Source organism: Dendronephthya gigantea, unplaced genomic scaffold (genome assembly GCF_004324835.1).
Source record: "Dendronephthya gigantea isolate DGI-Jeju-01 unplaced genomic scaffold, DenGig_1.0 000465F, whole genome shotgun sequence".
Classification (NCBI taxonomy): Eukaryota; Metazoa; Cnidaria; class Anthozoa; order Malacalcyonacea; family Nephtheidae; genus Dendronephthya; species Dendronephthya gigantea.
The window spans coordinates 2,558-26,139 of record NW_021163475.1 but is presented as its reverse complement, the minus strand read 5'-3'; the positions used below and the strand labels follow the sequence as shown (position 1 = coordinate 26,139).

The 23,582-nt window shown below is 36.3% G+C and overlaps 2 protein-coding genes across 2 annotated transcripts; one reads left to right on the top strand and one right to left on the bottom strand.

Annotated features, from left to right (window-relative positions):
• Positions 1 to 13,871: 13,871 nt before the first annotated feature.
• Positions 13,872 to 16,875, bottom strand: LOC114543471 (BEN domain-containing protein 6-like). The gene is made up of 7 exons (XM_028562434.1): positions 16,607 to 16,875; positions 15,858 to 16,003; positions 15,657 to 15,749; positions 15,363 to 15,498; positions 14,845 to 15,062; positions 14,080 to 14,293; positions 13,872 to 13,879 (listed from the first exon to the last, which is right to left on the bottom strand). The coding sequence occupies exons 1-7, from the start codon at positions 16,854 to 16,856 to the stop codon at positions 13,872 to 13,874; spliced, it is 1,065 nt and encodes a 354-aa protein (XP_028418235.1). The 5' UTR covers positions 16,857 to 16,875.
• A 209-nt stretch (positions 16,876 to 17,084) lies between these two features.
• Positions 17,085 to 20,991, top strand: LOC114543472. The gene is made up of 4 exons (XM_028562435.1): positions 17,085 to 17,296; positions 17,556 to 17,645; positions 18,430 to 18,636; positions 18,940 to 20,991. Exons 1-4 carry the CDS (start codon positions 17,108 to 17,110, stop codon positions 20,983 to 20,985), a joined length of 2,532 nt encoding a protein of 843 aa, XP_028418236.1. The 5' UTR covers positions 17,085 to 17,107; the 3' UTR covers positions 20,986 to 20,991.
• Positions 20,992 to 23,582: the final 2,591 nt, after the last annotated feature.

Below are 23,582 nucleotides of genomic sequence, written 5' to 3'. Positions count from 1 at the left end.
TTCTAGATCAACTCCACTCGCCAGTTATAATTTTCTAGAAGAAGGAGTAGAGTTACTCAGTGTTTCTCTCGATAAATCAAATCTTGAGCAGAAAGAGAGCGAAACTCAGGACGAACCAGGTGAACTTTCGAGCGTTATTCTGTCTGGTATCTTAAACCAAGCAATAGAGCTTCCTCCAGCCAGGAAAAAGCTTAAAATCAACTCGGACAGAGAGTTAGAAACTGCGAGAAAAGATTCGAGGAAGCGCGCAAGGCAGCAACCACTGCTTTCTGGAATGAGGCATTTAGTATCGAAGATCGAATTTTTGCAGCGAAGCTACGAATAGTTTCAAAAATAGTGGAACATCTCGATTGTCCTGAGACCGCAATCACCGAATGTTTATCGTTTTGGAAGAAGCTGCATAGCTTACAAGCCATTCAACTGATTCAAGAGATATTCTCAGTGTCTTTGAACGATGAAGTCAAATCGTTGTTGAATAAAACTCAACGGGTGGAGAACGTCTGTCGGTTATGTTAATCAACTATGTTTTGTTTCAATATGTTTGCAAATTCAGTAATAAATGTTCATTTGAAGTGTCCGCCTGCATGCCAACGATTGAACTTCCCACTCGCAGTTTTCATCCAATAATAAGCTGGCACGAAAATTCAGCAAGAAATTCTATAAAAGAGGAATTGCCTCATCCTCCAAACGAACAGACCCTTCATGAAAAAAAAGAGCTTCTCCATATGCTGTGAAAAGTCAGGGGTGTTCTTACTTTCCCTCGTACTCCGCCTTATTAGAAAATCATGATTATCCAGGAGGAAGGAAAAATTAAACGGATTGAATTACCTGAAATTACAGGCAATATTTTAATGGCCCTTTCTGTTGATATCAATAACAATGTTTACGTGCTAAAAACATACTGGTGAAGGATTCCTGTTGACGATATTGAACGAGAATTACAATGTAAAAGCAGAAGACAAATTAGATTTGCTCGAGGACAAAATATCTTCTGTAGTTAGAATCGCAATATGCAAAGACGATGATATCATCATCATCCAACACAGAGGCCTGATGTGTATGTTTGTAACAAGATGTGTCAATTGAAATACAAATTTGACAACGACTAAAGTGAGGCATTTTCATTGAGTATTTCCCAGCAGAATGAAATCATGATACCAGCAAACGATCATACGGCAGTTCAAATATAAAAGTCCCAGACCATCATAAAGTTGTCAGAGTGGCATTTCACTAAGTTATTTGTAAAATATTGGTTCTAACCGTGGTAGGGGAAAAATTCCTATTTCTTTCTGCGCTACCCTGAAGCAGGCGGGAAGCTGGAAACTCTTACCTTCTTTTGTAAAGTTGTGATTGCAGTATCCATATCTGGTATCCCATAATGGCCCTATTGTTGTTGTAAGAGAAGGAAACTTCACTTACCTATGATGAGACTCAATTGTTATAAACAACCATTTTCTGCCTAAAACAAAGTAAATATACTACCGCTACTTTCCTGAAACAGTAACAGGAACCTTTCAATAAACTAAAGTAAAGCAAACAATAGATGTTGCTAGATTTATAAAATTTGTGAGCTGTTTCATTCACGTGGTCTTGTTTCCGTTGTAAGGAACACAAGCGTAACTTATATTTAAATATTGATCCAAAAAACGTTCTTTGATCTTGAAATTAAATTAAAGATAATCATGTTTTTGTCTATCGTTTTATGCGAAATTTTTCCAGGCTTATTTTTTCGGTGAAGCCAAAAAACGACTTAACAATTATGACGAAGTTTCTATCCCATGTGCATGATGATACGATTTTAATTCAACACCAATGTTTCTTCATATGAATTGATTTTTGTATCAAATAACCGAAGACATGCGGATCTCGTTCAAGTAAACTTTCCTATTCATAATGGAATATTGAGGGTACGTGACATTTTACTAAACCTTGTGACGATTTGCTGACAAGTGCAATTTTCGTAATTCGGGTGTGTGTGTACATTGACATATTCCAACTTCGCAGGCCAGGCTATTCTTCCTACGCTCCACGACCCACGCTGCGGCGAAAACCCTGGTTAAGGCTGGTCATGTGACAGCGCAAAAATTTTTAATTAGCGGTTAGTTTATATGCAAGGGAGGGGCGGAAAAGGGCTATCTTTAAAGGCTAGTTTCCACTCAGGAAAATTCTCCTTTGGATCGGAGGGGACGGAAAAGTTTCTTTTGTATAAACGCCGCCTGAGAACTCAGCGACAAAAGAAATTTTACTGTCCATTCCGATCCAAAGGAGATTTTTCCTGAGTGGAAACTAGCCTTAAAACCAGTTACGGGGAATCGAGGGAGGGAACGGGGGACGATAAAACAAGGAAAATTTTTATAACAGGGAATGAGAAAAGCCGGGATCTTTAAAACAAGGATAGAGAAAAGCCGGAATCTTACGGCTGGAAGTTTGTAACTAAATTAGTTACTCAATTTCCGCGCGAAATACAAAATATGGCAATTTGGCATGGCTATATTTCCGTATTTTACCAATTAAAGTTGTCAAAGATCTTTTCCGTCAGTTCACTCAATTGCTTTCAAAGAAGATGCTGGAAAATTTTGTCAACGGTTATCAGTATGGTAACCGGTGCTCTAATTGGTTTTGGAAAGGCGATCGCCCTTTTTGTGCACTGAAATCCATTCATCCCGTTTCCAGTCCAACGGTCACACTCCATGTCGGATTACTTTATTGTATAATGCATTAAGCTTGCCTCCTCCGCAGGCATCTCTTATGTATTAGGCATTTATAATTGGCTTTGGTTAGCTTTGTCGGGGAGCGAGAAAAAAAATTGCTGATCTCTCCCACTTTTTCCTCGCCTTCCCCGACACAGCTAACCCAAGCGAAATATAAATGCCTAATATTAATAAATAAGATATGCTTGCGGAGGAGGCTAGCATTAAGCATAGTAGAGACTTCTTCTGCTATCTTTCGTTAAGCAATAGGAGGTATAATATCGGGTCCTGTAGCCTTGTTGGGATTTAGCTCTCGTAATGAACCCAAAACGTCAGAACATGTAATCTCTCTAAAGCTGAATAAATTATCGTACCATTTATCTTGAATTTTACTACGCTACTAGTTGTGTGTAGGGTATTGAGCGTTGCATTTCAATACATGAAATCGGTGCTGTTATCAGAAAAATCCATAACTTATCTACTCGTTCACATATATCAAAAGAAGAAGATGGCAGCAGCAATTGAAAATGTAAACATGTCTTAATATGTACCTCTCCAATACCGACATCTCTCTGATATGAACATATCAAGTCAAGTCCGGAATTGCAAAGTTAACCCATCCCCGCTAATGATGTGATTTATTGCAAGTGCGTGAAGAGGTAAACAATTGTGATATCAACAGCCCGTGTAACTCAGGTATATTTACTAGTCAAGGCCTTGTAAAGGAGTTTGTGCGCATTTCATGCAAAACAGGTTATCTCAATTGTTTTAGGGTAAAATGACCATACCGGTCATAACCGCCATAGCTCTAAATCCTGAATTATCAAAGCTACAGTCTTTCTGAATTGCTTATATGGTTCAGAATGGTTGCTTTTAGGGGTGGTCACTGGAGGGTGAAATTATCATCAGTTTCATATTTTACAAGCAAATTATGTTTACCATTCCAGGTCAACTGCTAATTAGGCATAAAATTACTGATTCACCCGGAAAAGTCTAATTTTTTCTATTTTCTAAAAATGTTCGCCATATTATGAAAAAAATGCTTTTAATATATTTATTATAAATTTCCAAAGAAATAACGATGTTTTGTTGCGATACGACATATTTCATTTCACTTAACCCCCACTAAAACACAATTTCAGCCATATTTTGCAAATTTAATCGCTGTTTTTCGTCGTCCGTCGCAAGCGCCTTCTAAACATGGTACTCTAACACGACTCTAGTTGACTAAAGAATTCTTTTCGCCATTGATTTCATCAATTATGTCGCCATTGCAATGGCATAATCCTCAACAACTCCACCAAGTCCACCTTCGTCACTCAAGCCATTTTCAATATTGTAGTAAATCACATCTGTAAGTCAAAAGCAATTGCTTGTCAATACAAAACAACTTTATACTGAAATATGTAAAGTAGAATGGATATTAGAATAAAAACAAATTAAAAAAAAAATGTTCGTGATATTTGTAGCAATACAATCGACTTGCAAACTTCAACAAATGTTTTAATTCCCATCGACAACTCTGGTGACGGGTTGCAAATTTTAAGGTTGGGAAGGTTTGACTTGGCTTTCTTTGATAATTTTCCACTTGGTGAGTTTTTCTCTCCAAATGTTGCACTTTCTCTTCATGTCATAGATGTTTCAAAATATAAAGTGATTTTTTTTATAGAGATGAATGAAAGAGTGCAATGGAATACTGGTTTTCAGTCGAGGCCTAAAGAGAAGTCTTTCAGCACTTTTTGTAAATAGTATAGCTAGTAATTTTCAATAAGTGACCGTAAGTAAGAACGGGTTCAAACGGCTCGCTCCTTTCACTTACTTGCGAATGCCACTACAGAGAGAAAGATACATAAATATATGCGAGTGAATAATACTGATTATTACTGAAAATGAAAAAAATGAGGAATGATCTAGCAACGGCTTCAGCCAGTGCTTCTTCTCTCAGCAATAAAAAACTCCATAATTCGAAACTCGCTAAAGTGCAAAATTAATGTTTCGAAGTTTTCTGAGCGTCATTTAGTAATACCAGCAAAGTGGTGTTGAAGGTTTTGAGGTATACGATACTTCATCAAATTTAAATTAAAATTTAAATTACAATTAATTTATCCTACCTTTCATTTTTGCTATCGGAGACTGCAGTAGAACGAGATTGAAGCTATAAACACAAATTGAAAATACCAGTTACGGATTTTTGTTAAGCGTAGCAAAGTATTCTACAAACATCGTGCTTATAAAATGTCTCAATATTTTGAACCATGTTTCATGGTATTTGTTTTCAAGAAATAATAGATGGACAGAAGAAACAAAAATGAGGCTCACATCAAATCTCATAGTTGGAAAAAGAATAAAATTAGACCTCTAGATGTCACCCAACCAGGTTGATCTTTTTTGTTATTTTCGGAATAATTTTATTCATAAAAATTTTATCATGTTCGCTCTCTGTTGTCATTTCCTACCATCTGTTGAGACCTCTGTGCCGCTAGGCAAGCTACAGCGAAAGAGCACTGGCTTCCACTGTGATATCTTATCTGTGAAATCTTATCAGTGCCCGTTTCGTTGAAGAAACGATGAACCAAGATTCAACTTCGCGTCATAAAATGTTGAAACATCAGCCCGACTTTCTTCATATTTCAACTGAAGGCATTTCCGTGAAGTACTTTAGATAAAAAAGTCATTTATATCCGGATTGGGTTCCTCCTCCAGGGCAAGAGTCGTGCATTGACCACGTGATAACGAAACATTCTGAGCTCATCAGTGAAGGATGAACAATTGTAAAGGTTTTATTGCAACTCATAAGAATTACCAAAGGATATATTTTGTAAAATCTATTATATTACGAGCGTCTTTCCTTAAGTCTAGCGACCTACATTGTTCCGGTACCGCATGAGAAACTCTAGCTCGAATCCTCTTGATCTGACGTATTCTTTGTAACCAATTACAGCCTAGGTATCTGTAGTTTTCTTCTGATTTGGTGAATAACTGACGCAATCCAACCAGGTTGATCTTTTTTGTTATTTCGGAATAATTTTATTCATAAAAATTTTATCATGTTCGCTCTCTGTTGTCATTTCCTACCATCTGTTGAGACCTCTGTGCCGCTAGGCAAGCTACAGCGAAAGAGCACTGGCTTCCACTGTGATATCTTATCTGTGAAATCTTATCAGTGCCCGTTTCGTTGAAGAAACGATGAACCAAGATTCAACTTCGCGTCATAAAATGTTTGAAACATCAGCCCGACTTTCTTCATATTTCAACTAAGGCATTTCCGTGAAGTACTTTAGATAAAAAAGTCATTTATATCCGGATTGGGTTCCTCCTCCAGGGCAAGAGTCGTGCATTGACCACGTGATAACGAAACATTCTGAGCTCATCAGTGAAGGATGAACAATTGTAAAGGTTTTATTGCAACTCATAAGAATTACCAAAGGATATATTTTGTAAAATCTATTATATTACGAGCGTCTTTCCTTAAGTCTAGCGACCTACATTGTTCCGGTACCGCATGAGAAACTCTAGCTCGAATCCTCTTGATCTGACGTATTCTTTGTAACCAATTACAGCCTAGGTATCTGTAGTTTTCTTCTGATTTTGGTGAATAACTGACGCAATCCAACCAGGTTGATCTTTTTTGTTATTTTCGGAATAATTTTATTCATAAAAATTTTATCATGTTCGCTCTCTGTTGTCATTTCCTACCATCTGTTGAGACCTCTGTGCCGCTAGGCAAGCTACAGCGAAAGAGCACTGGCTTCCACTGTGATATCTTATCTGTGAAATCTTATCAGTGCCCGTTTCGTTGAAGAAACGATGAACCAAGATTCAACTTCGCGTCCTAAAATGTTTGAAACATCAGCCCGACTTTCTTCATATTTCAACTAAGGCATTTCCGTGAAGTACTTTAGATAAAAAAGTCATTTATATCCGGATTGGGTTCCTCCTCCAGGGCAAGAGTCGTGCATTGACCACGTGATAACGAAACATTCTGAGCTCATCAGTGAAGGATGAACAATTGTAAAGGTTTTATTGCAACTCATAAGAATTACCAAAGGATATATTTTGTAAAATCTATTATATTACGAGCGTCTTTCCTTAAGTCTAGCGACCTACATTGTTCCGGTACCGCATGAGAAACTCTAGCTCGAATCCTCTTGATCTGACGTATTCTTTGTAACCAATTACAGCCTAGGTATCTGTAGTTTTCTTCTGATTTTGGTGAATAACTGACGCAATCCAACCAGGTTGATCTTTTTTGTTATTTTCGGAATAATTTTATTCATAAAAATTTTATCATGTTCGCTCTCTGTTGTCATTTCCTACCATCTGTTGAGACCTCTGTGCCGCTAGGCAAGCTACAGCGAAAGAGCACTGGCTTCCACTGTGATATCTTATCTGTGAAATCTTATCAGTGCCCGTTTCGTTGAAGAAACGATGAACCAAGATTCAACTTCGCGTCCTAAAATGTTTGAAACATCAGCCCGACTTTCTTCATATTTCAACCTAAGGCATTTCCGTGAAGTACTTTAGATAAAAAAGTCATTTATATCCGGATTGGGTTCCTCCTCCAGGGCAAGAGTCGTGCATTGACCACGTGATAACGAAACATTCTGAGCTCATCAGTGAAGGATGAACAATTGTAAAGGTTTTATTGCAACTCATAAGAATTACCAAAGGATATATTTTGTAAAATCTATTATATTACGAGCGTCTTTCCTTAAGTCTAGCGACCTACATTGTTCCGGTACCGCATGAGAAACTCTAGCTCGAATCCTCTTGATCTGACGTATTCTTTGTAACCAATTACAGCCTAGGTATCTGTAGTTTTCTTCTGATTTTGGTGAATAACTGACGCAATCTTAAAAAGAAAAACATTCGTATACCGTCAATATCACATCCGGACATTTAAATTACCCTAAGTTACTGACCAAATTTATTTAACATGCATTGCAATATGACGAATTAACTTCGACAGGTTTTTATCGGAAATAACTCTAGGGCCATAATTTGTATTGTTTAGAATATCCCTGAGTTCATCTTTAACGTTCAACACACGATATTACTGTAGTTATCAATGGAAATGTCAAATACGTTCCTAAGAGCTTTCACTAGAAGAATATTAAAACTTGGTCGCTCTTGCAAATATATTTTGTTGTTTAAGCATGAATACGCTGGGCAGACAGTGTATGCCAATTTAAACAATGATACTGAAAGAATTTTCCTTACCTGACTAATTGAGGCCTCGTTTTTGTTTCTCTTAAGCTCAACTTTTAAAACCTCAGGCTCCGTGCCCTTCTGCAGTGAATCATCTCACACAAACACTTTTCCTGCCGAAAAATATGCGCATGACATGTTCGAAGTTGCCCGCTTGTTGACTGTAACCGTGATCAACACATTGCCAAGCAACCAACTTCTTGACGCTCCATTGCGCAGGAGTCGTTCAACAACTGCAGCTCTATAAAAACAACAAAATATTCATCTTCCCTGAAACACAGTGCAGAAAAATACGAAACCAACATACAGACCTTTTTGGTTGGGTCAAATAAGAAGAAAATGTATATTTGACCATCATATCACCCACGATTTCCATCATCTCTGAACTAAGTGTGTTGCTTGAGTCTTCCTTTGATTTCTCAAGGGAGTTTGGGAGTGAATGGAATTTGGTGGGGGGATTAGTGACTAAGGGTATGGGTTTGCAGCATCTGAAGATATATCTGCGTTGTTAAGACTCTAAAGGAATACAAGGACAAATGATTGAAAACGAGCTTGCATATAAGCAAAATTATGTAACATGAAATGGACAAGTTTATGTAACAACACTGCCTAAGCTGTATAAAGTTTAAACACCACTTCTTAATATCTATTGAAAATTTAGCAAGCAATCTCCGTGGCCATAGAATGACATGTGGACTTACTTTTGTAATCAATGGCACGAATTGTTTTCTTAACAACAGTGGACAGTTGACAAACCAGGATGAAATGACATTATCAGCAAGAGTTACCGTGTATTGAGAGTATCTAAGGTGAAACATATCAGTTCGTTTATATTTTATTCAATTTCACAAAACCAATAATAAAAAGTTTGAGATGTTATCGCGTTAAACAAACCTCGATGATGCTGTGTGAGGCAAACATATTCCAATGACTTGTTTCAAATGGATCGCTGTGAATTTTTTGTACTAATCACGAAGCTTTGACAATGCTATTTAAACGTTTTAAAAGAATGTTAGCAACTTTTCGTCGAATACGATTGAGTGTTTATACAACCTAGCTCTCCTTAGGGGGTACATTGATATTTCATAAAAGATTTCTTAATTTACGTAACTTCAAGAAACATACCAGAGAGAAATTCTAACAGTGGTATGACAACTTGAGGCGTTGGCGAAAGTTTAGTAAACTTTTCCAGATATGTTGGGAGCAGCCTAAGGACAGAAAATTTAGAAATTATTACCCAAATAATCTTGTGAAGGAGTATCTCGCATAACAAGAGACGTTACATTTAGGCTGGAGTTTATTGAAAAACATTTCTGTAAATTCACTGAGCACATTATCAAGGCACGATTTCAAATATCTCCAAAGTAATAAACTTCAAAAACGCTGCAATTACTTAAATCAACTTCATTCTTTACAAAGTGCTAATGGACATAAAAAACGTCTCAAATTCCAGACAATCTTAAGTAGCCATACCTTGCCATAACTGAAGACATTTCTAACATACATATGGTGAGACAAGATACGCTTAACGTCGTGGAATGAGCAACCAAACCAATCTCCAAAGTACGCATCAGACAAAACTAGACGAAATATACAACAACGTTTAAGCGAGAACAGATAACCGCTGAAAATAAAGTGAAGCAGGTTCTTACCTGTTATCTTGCCCAATAAAAATGTGGTACGTACACAGTTCTGTTAATACCTGCACATGTTACAATAAAATATCCAATTAAATCATTAGTATAGTATGATATAATTATGGTATAAATTGGTTATGCTATGGTATGGTGTGATATAATTATGGTATGATATGGTTATCGTATGGCATGATTTGGTCATGGTATGGTATGGTGTGATATAATTTTGGGACTATATGGTTATGGTATGGTATGATATGGTTATCGTATGGTATGATTTGGTTATGGTTAGTTATGGTATGATATGATTATATGATTATATGATCTCTGCATGTCTTTCATTACCTTGAACAAGCGTACTAATCCTAATACAGCCTCCTTGATGTCTTTCTACGCTGTTTCATCCTGAGGCTGCAGCAACAAAGACAAATTACAGTGATTAGATGTAATTTTATGTCTCTAGATGTTCCTACATATACCTTGCAGTCTCTATAATTACCTTACATGTTCTTTACATGACGGCTTAACGTATCGCTTGAGAGGATCAACTGGACAGTGGCAATCTGGAATTGATAAATGAAATATATATCCTTTTACTTCACTGATGCGTTTGCATTCACGACCCCCGTGTAAAACGATCCAATTTGCGGATATATAGTTAGGTTCAGGTCAGGAAGCTTTCACTGATAAGAAAGAGTTTTCTATTGAAGTACAGTATCAGCTCATCACGAATGAAGAGGGAAATTGGAGTGGAGAAATGAAACCGTCTGAAAATGATTGTATTGAGTACCTTCTCGAATATATGCAAAACATCGCAAACTTTCGGTGAATCAGAGGATTCAATAACATCAACCAGAAGCTGGACAGCTCGGATCCGCACAGAAATATCCCGATCTTTGACAATGTGGTCTAAATGTGGCAACACTGAATTCTCAAGTATTTCTTCCTGTAAAAAACAAGGAGTTATAAAACTAGAAAAAGATTCATAATATCGCTAATGTCTAGAAAAATGGACTAAAATTTATTCAAAGTACTAAAATTTTATACCTCATATAGTGGAGATAACGTTCCTAATATGTTACAAAGCACATTTAGAGCTTTAATTCGGTTCACCGTCCTCTCATCACATCTAAAAAAAAATTCCCATTAGGATAAGACTGAGGCTACATAGAAATACATCACGAACTTAAACAAAAATCAACATACCAAAATATTACATTTTTACATAACAAAATATAAAGAAAAAAGAAGACCACACACTTGAAGTATTTCTCCACCAAATCTTTAATATTTTCAAACCAGTTTTCGCAGTAAGGATGAAGAGACTGGGAACGATGAGAAACCAGGAGAATAACTGAGGATTACTGCAAACAACGACATTTCATTTAGCTGCAAACAACGACATTTTATTTAGCTAAGTGGATTCCGTTAGATTTCATATATTTTATTAATTTTGTCCTCAAAGAAAGTCATAAAATTGTTAGCTAGATTCTCATCAGATTGGCACACAGAATATTGAGAATCAGTGGTATAATGTAGTAACTTTCCAACGGTTTTAAATAATTTCTTTTGGTCACTCCCATTATCTCTAACAATTTCAGAATAATAACGAGTACGACTTTCCTATAATAGCTCACTGACACGGCGACATTGCTGACTGTATTTTAGACGATCACAGGATTGTCTTGACTTACGCCATACCCGCTCGAGTTTCCTTCTGATACGTTTTTCGTTTTTAATTTGTTCAGTGTACCAAGGTGCAGCTGGACGAATAATTATCTCTCTGGAAATAAGTGGTACATGATGATCCAGAATTTTGGGCAGCTCCGAGTTGTATTGGTTGACTTTCGCACTTATATCAGCCGTGTTCCAAGTGTTAATCGGAGATAGCCTAATTTCATTAAGGAACGAGTCCATATTGATTGCTTTAATTTTACGTGACTCCACGACCCTTCTCTGAAACAATGGTTTTTTAAATTGAGTTCATATGTAACCGTGTAATGGTCAGATATAGATGGATCATGAACGTCAATAGATTGAACAATATTTTCCTCATGGCGAGACAAGATAAGGTCTAACGTGTGACCAGCAAAGTGTGTTGGTTGTTTGTACACGTTGTTCCAGATTAAAAGAATCAACAAGATTGAGAATTTTTTTTTGTTGTTAATTCCGACTTATCGTCTACATGGAGGTCGATATAATACGATTATATTTAGAATTTGAGATGACACATTGATTTGCATACCCATCACTTCGAAAGACTTAATGTGTGAGAACATTTTCGCCGAGTCCAGCCTGACTTTTAAAGTCTTGTTGTATAGTATACCAATGCCTCCCCCTCTACCTTGTTGTCTCGAGATATTGTTAAAGGAGTAGCCCTTCGGGGTGAAATTCCCAAAAGATATATGATGAAATTTGTCAGGGTGAAGCCAGGTTTCTGTAATCGCAAATATATCAAATTCATTCTCAACCACATAGTCTTTGACTAAATTCGCTTTGTTCCGAATAGATCGGCAGTTGAGAAGACCAAAAGAACAAAGCTGAGTAACAGCTGTATCAGGAGTGTTGGCAATGCCTGATAAAGGAATATTGATGAGATTGATTCTCTTAATATAATTTCTGCCATATATATTTAGAGGTTTTGGGACACGGTCCGTGATTCTAACAGGGATAGCTTCCTGATGATTTGCCGGATGATAGTGATTGTATAGTGTGGCGGTGGTGTTTGCGAAGTAGGTATTATAGCAAATATTCCTATAGGTCATATAAAACAACCAACCTTTCTGTAGATTCAACTGCCCAAGCATTGAACTAAGCTCCTCAGGATTATTAGCGGGTCGAAACGTGTTCATCAAACGTAACTGCTTTCGATGTTGATACATCTCATCCGACTGATTATTATCAAAAGATTGAGGACCAGGATTAGACGAAACATCCACACACATTGTTAGATCCTGCTTGAAGGCTTCGTACACAGGACTAGCCCTTACAAAAATTTCCTATTGGAATTCCTATAAGAAATTCCTATAAGAATTCTTATAGGAATTTCGGACCATTTTCCTAAAGGAATTTCTAAAGGAATCTTATAGGAATTTCTAAGAGATTCTTATAGGAATTCCTACAGATTCCTTTAAGATACCCAAAGATTCCAATAGGAATTTCTAGAGGAATTCTTATAGGAAGTTCTAAAAGATTCCCATAGGAATTCCCAAACATTCCTATAAGCTTTTTTTCAACAATCAATTGCAATTAACAAACACAGTCCCATGTATTAATGAATTTACTTATATATAAAAATAGTCATATAAATCATATTTGACTTCAATGCCCCATCACAAAAGAACATAAAAACAGGCTTATATATAAAAATAGTCATATAAATCATATTTGACTTCAATGCCCCATCATAAAAGAACATAAAAACAGGCCAAATACTGTAATATTATAATAAATAGGTTAATAACATAGACAACTAGTATACTGTATAATAAAACTGTTATTATTCTGCTTTCTTTTGCATTTTGTAACATTTTATTATATTGTTCATCTTTCCTGCCATGTGCTTCTTTATATCCTTTGATGAACAGCTAAATTTTTCTGACGCATAATCTGAATCAAGAGCATAAATACTGTAAATAAATATATTCCCCATATTCATAAGAATCAGTTGTTCGAAATGTGGATAGTGCTATCCATTGGATAGTGATTTTTTAAAACCTTTGTAAAATTTTTCATTTATCGTTATAACATATAAGATAAGGATTGGTATTCATAGATTAAAGCCTTTACCATTTATTTTGTAGGCAAAATCAGACATTTCGCACTGCTTCGTCCTTTTTTACGAAGGTTGAAAAAATCACTATCCAACGGATAGCGCTATCCACATTTCGAACAACATTTGTATATATATTTGTGAAATTCATAAATAATTAATCAATACAAAAAGCAATCATATTGCTCCATTTGGGTCATATGATAGCCTTTGTATATGCAATAAAAACTACAGCAGTCTGTATCATTTGATACAGAATACTAATAGGGTCATTAGTATTCTGTATCAAACAATACAGTCGATTGATATCATGTGATGAAAACAAAGGATTTTTGAGGCTCGAGCTTGTATATCCGATACAACCCGGACACCGCTCATGTTGTAAATAGTACATATATATAATTGACTGTATGTAAAAGTATCATGTGAGATGAAGAGTGCTCAATACCATTTGTTAGTAGAGCTTATTATATTTCAATTTTATTTAAAATTAAGTCGCAACTCCAAGTTTCACGTTTACATGATGATCAGGCGACAGGATGTAAAGTTCAACTCACTTATCAGTTAACTGTCTGTTAACAATTAACAGACAGTTAATTGTTAACAGTCTGGCCTAGTTCAAGTTGAACTTTACATCCCGTCGCCTGATGATCGTGTGAACGTGAAACTCGGAATTGCAACTTAATTTTAAATAATATATATATATATATATATATATATATATATATATATATATATATATATATATATATATATAAGGTATTTTACTTACTGCAAATACTGTCGACCTTTTCATTGTCCAGCTGCGGCTTTGCCTCCCTGTCTTTATGCGCATTTGACTGACGCCCAGTTACCGAATGGCTACACAGAACCTCTCTTGACCATACCATTGGCAAAAGAGTGTATACAAAATCCTTTGGATTCTGCTTAGCGGCCAACAGTTTCTTTTGACCCTTAGAAATGTTGACACCAGGGCAAAGGGTGACCTAAATAAAAAAAATATAGATATATATGATTATATAATAGAGTGTTTGCACATAAAGTCATATTCTGCCTTGTTGGTGCACAAAACACCACCATAGCAGCAATATTTATTGTTTGGTTAATCCATGTTAATCCAGTTAATCCATGGGAAGAAAATTATTGCAAATGCTCTATTGAAATGATAAAATTATATATATATATATATATATAAAGACTATCATTGTTGAATTTATTGATGCATGATATAAAAAATACATTGGTATAATTGTATAAAGCAAAGCCTCCTTGTATGTTAAAACACTTGGAATTAAAGTAAGCAATTGCTCAAATGGAAAACAATGTCAATTCCAATTTGATTTTAAGTATAAATCATTAATTTTGCATGAGTTGCATCAACTTGTTATTAGAGATGAGATGTGTTATATTTATCATTTATCAGTTAACTGTTACCAGTCTGGTCTCATTCAAGTTTTTCTCATCATGCGGACCTTGTGGAAAAAGTCAATCAATTAAAGCACTAATTGTAAGGATTTAGCACTGGTACTGTATTCACCTTTTCTGTCTCACTGTCACTGCTGGATGTCGTTGTTGCGCTGACAACACTGCAAGTTGGTGATGAAGGACGTTTTGTGGTGTCAACTTTCCGGGTGATGATTTCTTCATGGATGTGCTTCGGTGTAGAGGGCAACTTCTGTATGGCAGTCACACCCTGGGTCAGCTTGCTCAGTACTTCAATCGAAGTTTTTAACTCTTTAGCAACATCTTGCAGGTCTGCATTATAGATATATTAATAGTAAAATAAAACTTCCCCTTGTATAAAAAAACAGAGTATAAAGGGACAGCAGTAAATTGGACTGTCATCTTTTAAAAGCTCAACATTTGAAAACTACAGTACATGGTATGGAGATTTTTTCTCTCTCATTCTAATTGTTTGCATAGTTTTCTTCACTATTACTTGCAAATACTATATTTTTCAATTTGGACTATTTAACTTGGTATGGTAACTCTACTTGATAGCCAGCTTTAACAGGTAAAACATGGAGCGATCTTAAAAATCTTAAGATTATATACCTTTCAAATTTTTTATTTCTTCTTTTAATGCCCTAATTTCTTTGTCTTTGGCACAAAGTTGTTGCCTCATTTCTTCCATTTTTGGCTGAGATTCTTCAGGGCTCGAACCACTTGACTCATCGCTGCTTCCAAATATCTTCAATTTAAATTTTAAAGATTCATTGTGAGTGGAGTACTATAAGTGATAAATTATTCAAATAATTTATTGTTTTAATAGGGAATTTATGTATCTACAAAAGAGAATTTCACATAAATATCAATAGTATCACACATGTATCAAGTACACTAGTATACCTTTCCCCTCTCAATTTTATCTTTCAAATGCTGAATATGATTTTTCGACAGTGACGAGTTTGTAGGTGTCTTCATTTTCTTCTTTTTTTGTGGCTATATGGACAAAAAATATTGGAAGAACAGCAATTAACATTTTGAAAAAATATTAATGAACTTTAGGCATGCTACATGCATATTTCATGTCAGAGATACAGGACTTACTGGTTCTTTATCCTTATCCTCATCACTTGTGTCACAATAGCGTTCATTCCTTTTGCTCTGTCGCTTTCCTCTTCCTCTTGCTGGTGTTTGCATAGTTCCATGCAGAATATATGTGGTCATCATCTTACGAATGCCATCATATGTATCTAATGAAACATAAAATAAATACCGGTATATTATACACTTATTCAACTAACAACTTGTTCATTTAAATGTTATATTTCATTCGATGACAGTATATACCTGATTTGTTTCCATATTTAACACATTGTCTAGTTATCCTATCTATTTCTCACCACGTGTTCCATGCAACTCTTTAATCATATCCTTAATTTCTGTGTTTTTATCCAGAAATTATCATACTCCAAGTGAAAATGTGTGAACTAGATATCTAAATTTACACATGCTCTGAAATTAAAGGTCTACTATAGGCTGCGTTTACACGACCAAATTTTCTTTGACAAATTTCTGATCCTGACGAATATGATTGAGTGTATTAATATAAGGCACAACACAATATGGTTGCTAGCTCATGAAAAGCGAATAATCAAATATATTCATAACTCATCTACTTCTTTACATACAGTAGAAGAAGACGTTTGTCAAACAAAATTTGGTCGTGTAAACGCAGCCTAACAAAGCTTAAAGCCTTAAATCCGTGCAAGGTGATAACTATATAAAATCAGTACTTGTGAACTGTGATCGATAACCAACACAATGTTTTATAAACTGTTACAAAGCAATCTTACCATTGAATTTCAAGACACGAGCAGCATGCGTTTCAGTCTCACACGCAGGATCAAGCGGGGATTTTCCATTTTTGTTTGACCATTTTGTATAGTCTCGTGGCAATTTAGGCCATCGAACTATTACTTCCTCGTCCTGAATCCATTCATCATTATTGAAAGTTGACCTATCTTTTCCAGTAATCCATGAACTTTCCCCTACTTCGGAACTGCCATCTTCGGAAAACTCAAATAAAGCAAACTTCATAGACATTTTGTTAAAATATACAAATGCAACGAAACCTTAAAGCCGAGATTGCCGGGAAAAGCCGAGACACAAGCCGGAACTGCAAGCGAAGGCTGTGATTGGACAACTGTCATTCTGCAAATGCGTTACCATGGAAACTTATCTCTGATTGGTCAAGCTAAATTGGATATTCTACAACTGCTTGACACATGTAAACAACAAGAATCAAGTGAACCATTGAAGTGACTGTACTTGAATCAAAATGCTTCCCGAGGAAAATGGCTAATAGAGCTAGAGGGCCTTATAAACAATACGAAATAGATACAACTATCAGGATTCCGAAATCTACGTTGTGCGACAGACGTAAAAGGCGTATTGCTGAGGTTGATAATGCTGAAAACGATTGTCCTAATCGACCTATAGACGAAGTTGAAATTGAATCAGATAATGGCTATGTTCACTTTCAGGTGAGAATTTGATTTATTTGAATTGTATTTATATATTAATAGTTTGTCGGGTTGATACAGCATTTAGTATAAATCATAAAAAGGTAGTACTAAAATCGGATTGCTAAGGTCAGGTGACAATTTTCTTATGCATTTATGTAATATAAATTTGTTAACTTTACAATCGATTACATGTAAATGATTGAAGGTGCGCGGACAACAGGACTGAAGAGTCCCAAACTAAGTCGAGATACCAATTACATTTTTCTTATTTTCGAAGGATCAGAACGACGTTCCTGATTCAGATAGTGCAGAAAGCCAGCCTGAGAATGAGGAATCTGTTAATGATGAAGAAGCGATACCTGATAAGGTACACAGTAATTTTAGATACTAGTATTTTACATTATATATAATGATACATAAAAGCTCCACGTTGGTGATTGATAGGTGATTCAATCGTTCTAGCTATTTTCTTGTATATTTGAGTAGATAACCATTCTTATACCATTTACAACCTGAGTGCAGGGGCGGCAAGAGGGGCCACAGGGCCAATTTGTAACTGTGGGGTCACTGCCGAAATTCTAGATTTGCAAGACGTAACTGCATGTATATACTGTGGGGACAATTCTGTTCTTCTAGGCTCCTATAGCTTAGTTCAACCCTTGAAACCAAAGAATTTTGGCCCCTGCCCCCTTGTTTCCTGAAATTGGAAACTCTTAACAGGAGTGATGTACAGTATTTCAGCTCTTGTTGGACTACGTAGGGTTGTGGTACAGTTATTATGAGGCTTGCAAACACCCTCAAAAAAGCTTAGGAACAATGTCAAGAGAGTTCATTTAAAACAAATTAAAAAAGTTCAGTTCAACTACGAACAATGAGAAAACTTAAGCCTGAGCTCAAAGCGCAAGGACAGGGTGCCTCAATATGTGGGTGTGAGTGCATGTATACAAGACAATTAACCAGACCCGCAACTCTGGACTGATAGAACAACTGATATATAGAAATTACTGGGGAAAATGGTAAACAAAAGGTCAAACTCTGCAAAAGCTTAGAGTTTGCATTTGTAAATATACTTTTGCACTTTTAGTTTGACTGAATGCCTGCACATGGTATATGAAAAATATCTTTAAAAACCAATAACTGTTTTTTAACAGGGTGGCCAGAGAAACATTCCTCTCTATGCAGGAGCAAGTGTTACAACCAAACAATGTCTCCTTCTGATCCTTTCCTATATGGTTCGGCATAGTCTTACAAAGGAGGCTCTGGCAGATCTGTTGTTGCTTTTAAATGTTCTCCTTCCTCATGTTATACCTACTACACTATATAAGTTCTTCAAGGCAGTTGGAGCTGGAAATATTGAGGTAAAAATAATATTTGTAATTATGATTATTGATTATTATAACAAAAGCTCAGAGTTACGGGTAAAGTGTAATTTAAATTACATCATGTAGGTTTTCAAAATCCAAGTTAATTTCAGTTTTAAGCAAATCAAAACTAATTTAATTAACCCATTAAGCACCGAGAAATATGTAGAACACACTGGGGTTAAAGGGTTATTAAGTCAGAATATTTAAAAATACGGTACTTATATTGAAGTGTGTATATATTGAAAGGAATCGAGTCTAAACATTTTCAACTTAAATTTTTAGTTTGTTTTGTTTTAGACACAGATACATTTTTATTGCCCATCATGTTTGTTCTACTTGGGCAAAGACGTTACAGAAGGGCACTGCGAATCATGCCAACAAAGATTCAGTGCTAAAGAATGTGAAGAAAATGGAAATTATTTCTTGTATTTGCCATTGGAAGATCAGCTGAAGGGCCTGCTTTCGGACGAAAAGTTAAGTATGTATTTGACCAATCGTAACATTCCTACTGTGGGGAGAAGTAGTGTTATTTCAGACGTGACATCGGCCAGGTTATACCAGGAACTTGTAGACAATCATAACCTTTCCAACAATGACCTGACTTTAACATGGAACACGGATGGAATTCCAGTTTTCGAGTCATCGCGCTACTCAATTTGGCCAATCCAAAGCTCAGTAAATGAACTACCTCCGCATTTGCGAGGAAAGCACGTGTTGCTGAATGGCCTCTGGTTCGGGAACCAGAAACCTGCAATGAACACATTCCTGAAGCCATTCGTTGAAGACTGCAAGAATCTTGAGACCAATGGATTCCTAAATCAAGATGAGCTGCAGCCAAGAAAAGTTTATGCGATGGTTCTTTCGGCCGATTCACCTGCAAGAGCTATTGTAAAGAATTGCAAGCAATTTAATGGAGATTCTGGCTGTGATTGGTGCGAGTTTCCCGGTGAGACCATCGCAAATGCTCATCCTCCAACACGTTATTATCCTTACAGAGGCCCACCAAAGAAAAGAACTAAAAGAAAGCAAATGCGGTATACTCTACAATCTATTGAGGAAAACGTGGTCGTAAAGGGTGTAAAAGGACCATCTGTAATTGGAATTCTTCCAACGTTTAATCCAGTCAGAGGCGTAGCTGTTGACTACATGCACTGTGTCTGCCTAGGTGTCATGCGACAGTTCCTCAACCTGTGGATGGACAGCAAACAAAACGATCAGCTTTACTACATTGGCCGACGCGAGGCAGAAATCGATGAACGGTTACTGGCCATCAATGCTCCTAGTGAAATTAGCCGTGCCCCAAGGTCCATTACAGATCGACCCCACTGGAAAGCGTCGGAGTGGAGAGCTTTCATATTCTATAGCCTCGTTGTACTTCATGGTATACTTCCACATGTATTCCTGAAGCATCTCTTCCTCTTCGTCTATGGTGTGTACTGCCTCCTCGGAGATTCAATTGACGAGCACACCATTTCTTCTGCAGAAGTCAGTTTAACAAAATTTGTCATTGAGACGGAAGAATTGTATGGTTTGAAACGTTGTTCATTCAACGTACACCAGTTGGTACATCTTGCCCAGTCAGTGAGGGATTGTGGTCCTCTTTGGTCGTCTTCAACCTTTGTGTTTGAATCAAACAACCATCTGTTGCATAAGATGTTTCATGGAACGCAACACGTCCCAAAACAAATAGTGGAAACATTTCGTAGAGGAAGAAAAATTGCCGAATTGTCTAAGGAGTGCATTGATGGGGAAACGAGTCCAGCTGTCATCAGCATGTATCGGAAGCTAGGGGGTGAAAGATCGATTGGAAATGAAGAAATTCTTTTAGAAGGAGTTCGTGGCATTGGTAAAGAATGTCCCGTGGAAATCACCGCATCACAAGTACTTGCAATTGAACGGTTGTTAGATTTGACACTTACAAAACGATGCGGATTTATCTACTCTAGATTTGTTGCAAATCATCAGCTATACTCTACTATAGATTATGTTAGATCAAAGAAGCATGTCAATTGCAATGTCTTTGTTGAACATGATCAATTTATGTATGGTAGAATCATAGGACTTCTATCCATTAAGCCAGAATGTACCTGTAACCTAGTTGAGTTGCAATACTGTGATTGCAAGTCATACAGTATAGTCTTAATTCAGCCACTGGCTGTTTGTGCTAGACCATTATTCAAAGATGCTGATTTTGGTGTGAAGAGTAACTTCTTAGTGGAGGTGGAACAAGCTGGAATGCAAATGGCGATCCACCCAGAACAGATAAAGAGAAAATGTATTTCGTTGACTCTTGGGGTCAAAGAGTACTTTTGCCCACTTCCATTCCATATTAATGACAATTAAGTTCAATTCCAGCTCTGTATTTGTATATAGTAAATTATTATAAATGAATTAATAGATTGAAACTTGCCTGTTGTGAGGTTTTCTAGTGGTAATTCTTTATCATGTGATGCTAATTCAATTCAATTAATTAAAACGAAATATTTTTCTATGTCATGTAACTCGCGCTTAAAAACTGAAGTATGACCGATACACGAATTTCAAACTTTGAGGTTTCTTAATCGACTTTACGAATTCCCATAAGAATTTTTAATCTTAAATTAATTCTTACTGGAAAGTTGAGTTGATTGGAATCCTATAAGAATAATTTTGTTTTCCTATAAAAATTATTTTATCCAATAGGAATTCCTACTGGAGTCAAAGTTTCCTTTAAGAATTCCTATAAGAATTTGATCTTATAGGAATTATTCTAATTGGAAATTTAAGTTCCTATAGGAATCCTATAGGAATTCAAAATTCCTATAAGAATTCTTATAAGATCCTATAGGAAATTTTTGTAAGGGAGACTAACAAATCCATGTTTCGTTTCTTTAGAAATCGCAAATGAGACTTTGTATTTAGATTCAAAACCAACTCGTTGTATGTTGACCCGACATCGAAAAGCAATATCTCCACAAATACTCAAGGTTATGCCATCCGCAGCCAATCCATCCAAATCCGTGCAATTAGTACTCTTAAATGCCATATTAATTGGTCGAGATGTACGAAACTCGTTAGATGAGATAAATATCATAAAAAATATATAGAGCTGCCGACCAACCGACATATTGGTCGTGAATTAAGCAGTACGAAAACACAATATTCATTTCCATACACCAAAAGATGGTGATTCAATGATAACATCACGTTATCAGCTTTAGAGAATTTCTTTAAAAACTTGTTTAACGAATCGGATAGAAGCAAACGGGAACGAGAAGAAGAAGAAGTTGTGAAATCATTGTAAGTGTGTTTTTTCTATTTAAACCCGACAACTTTACTTGTTCAGGGAAAGACATATTAGAGTTGTTTACAAGTAAAAGCTATGTACACACCCTTGGGTGGTGGTGGACAAAATATTGAATCATTGGTTATTTTTATTCTAGATCACTAGCTGCCTGTGAAGGAACATACAAATTTTACTAGAATGCTACAAAAACAGCTGGATTGAAGGTTGTCAAACTGAATGGTCTCCAAGTGGCAAATCGATTGCTCGAATCCTACCATAACCGTGTTTCATTATAAATCTGTGAAAAGGATAATGTAAATTAAATAAACATGGCCGTTCAGCACAAGAACTTGTAGTCGATTGGAGAAGACAATTGTCTCAGAAGTGGTAAATCGATGGTTCGAATCCTACCAAAACCGTTTTTCATTATGAATTCGTACAAAGGGTAAAGTAACTAAATAACAATAGCCATCCAGCACAAGACCTTTTGGTCTAGTGGCGAAGGCGATGGTCTCCCAACTGTTAAATCGATGGTTCGAATCCTACCATAACCTTTTTTCATTATGAATTTCGTCAAAGCGATAAAGTAGATCAAATAAACATAACCGTTCACGCAAAGAACTTGTGGTCTGGTGGCTAAGACAATTTTCTCCACGTGCATGTTAAATCGATGTTTCGAATCCTGCCAAAACTATTTTTTTATGAACTTCGTGAAAGGATAAAGCAGACTAAATAACCAGGGTCATCCAGCACAAGATCTTGCGTCTAGTGGCGAGGACAATGGTTTCATAAGTGGTAAATCGATGGTTCGAATCCTACCATAACCGTTTTTCATTATGAACTTCGTAAGAACGGTAAAATAGATCAAATAACATAGCCGTTCACCCGAAGAACTTGTGGTCTTGTGGCAAAGACAATTTCTCCTAAATGTTAAATCGATGTTTCGAATCCCGCCAAAACTATTTTTTATTATGAACTTCGTGAAAGGATAAAGTAAACTAAATAACCATGGCCATCCAGCACAAGATTTGCGTCTAGTGGCGAGGACAATGGTCTCATAAGTGGTAAGTCGATGGTTCGAATCCTACCATAACCGTTTTTCATTATGAACTTCGTCAGAACGGTAAAATAGATCAAATAACATAGCCGTTAATCCAAAGAACTTGTGGTCTTGTGGCAAAGACAATTTTCTCCCAAGTGTTAAATCGATGTTTCGAATCCCGCCAAAACTATTTTTTATTATGAACTTCGTGAAAGGAGAAAGTAGACTAAATAACCAGGGTCATCCAGCACAAGACCTTGCGGTCTAGTGGCGAAGACGATGGTCTCCCAAGTGTTAATCGATGGTTCGAATCCGACCATAGCCGTTTTCATTATGAACTTCGTAAAAGGATAAAGTGAACTAAATAACCATGGCCATCCAGCACAAGATCTTGCGTCTAGTGGCGAGGACAATGGTCTCATAAGTGGTAAATCGATGGTTCGAATCCTACTAAAAGCTTCTTTTTTTATTATGAACTTCGTAAAAGGAGGAAGTAAACTAAATAACCATGGCCATCCAGCACAAGACCTTGCGGTCTAGTGGCGAAGACGATGGTCTCCCAAGTGTTAAATCTATGGTTCGAATCCTACCATAACCGTTTCATTATGAACTTCGTAAAAGGATAAAGTAAAC

Excerpts from the sequence above, each read along its gene's own strand:
- LOC114543472 (XM_028562435.1), top strand. The coding sequence starts at position 17,108 with ATGGCTAATAGAGCTAGAGGGCCTTATAAACAATACGAAATAGATACA. Across the intron at positions 17,646-18,429 it reads AAGAAGCGATACCTGATAAG|GGTGGCCAGAGAAACATTCC; the intron begins GTACACAGTAAT and ends GTTTTTTAACAG. Across the intron at positions 18,637-18,939 it reads TTGGAGCTGGAAATATTGAG|ACACAGATACATTTTTATTG; the intron begins GTAAAAATAATA and ends GTTTTGTTTTAG.
- LOC114543471 (XM_028562434.1), bottom strand. The coding sequence starts at position 16,856 with ATGTCTATGAAGTTTGCTTTATTTGAGTTTTCCGAAGATGGCAGTTCC. Across the intron at positions 15,750-15,857 it reads AGGATAAGGATAAAGAACCA|CCACAAAAAAAGAAGAAAAT; the intron begins GTAAGTCCTGTA and ends TTGTCCATATAG. Across the intron at positions 15,063-15,362 it reads AGAAATAAAAAATTTGAAAG|ACCTGCAAGATGTTGCTAAA; the intron begins GTATATAATCTT and ends TCTATAATGCAG.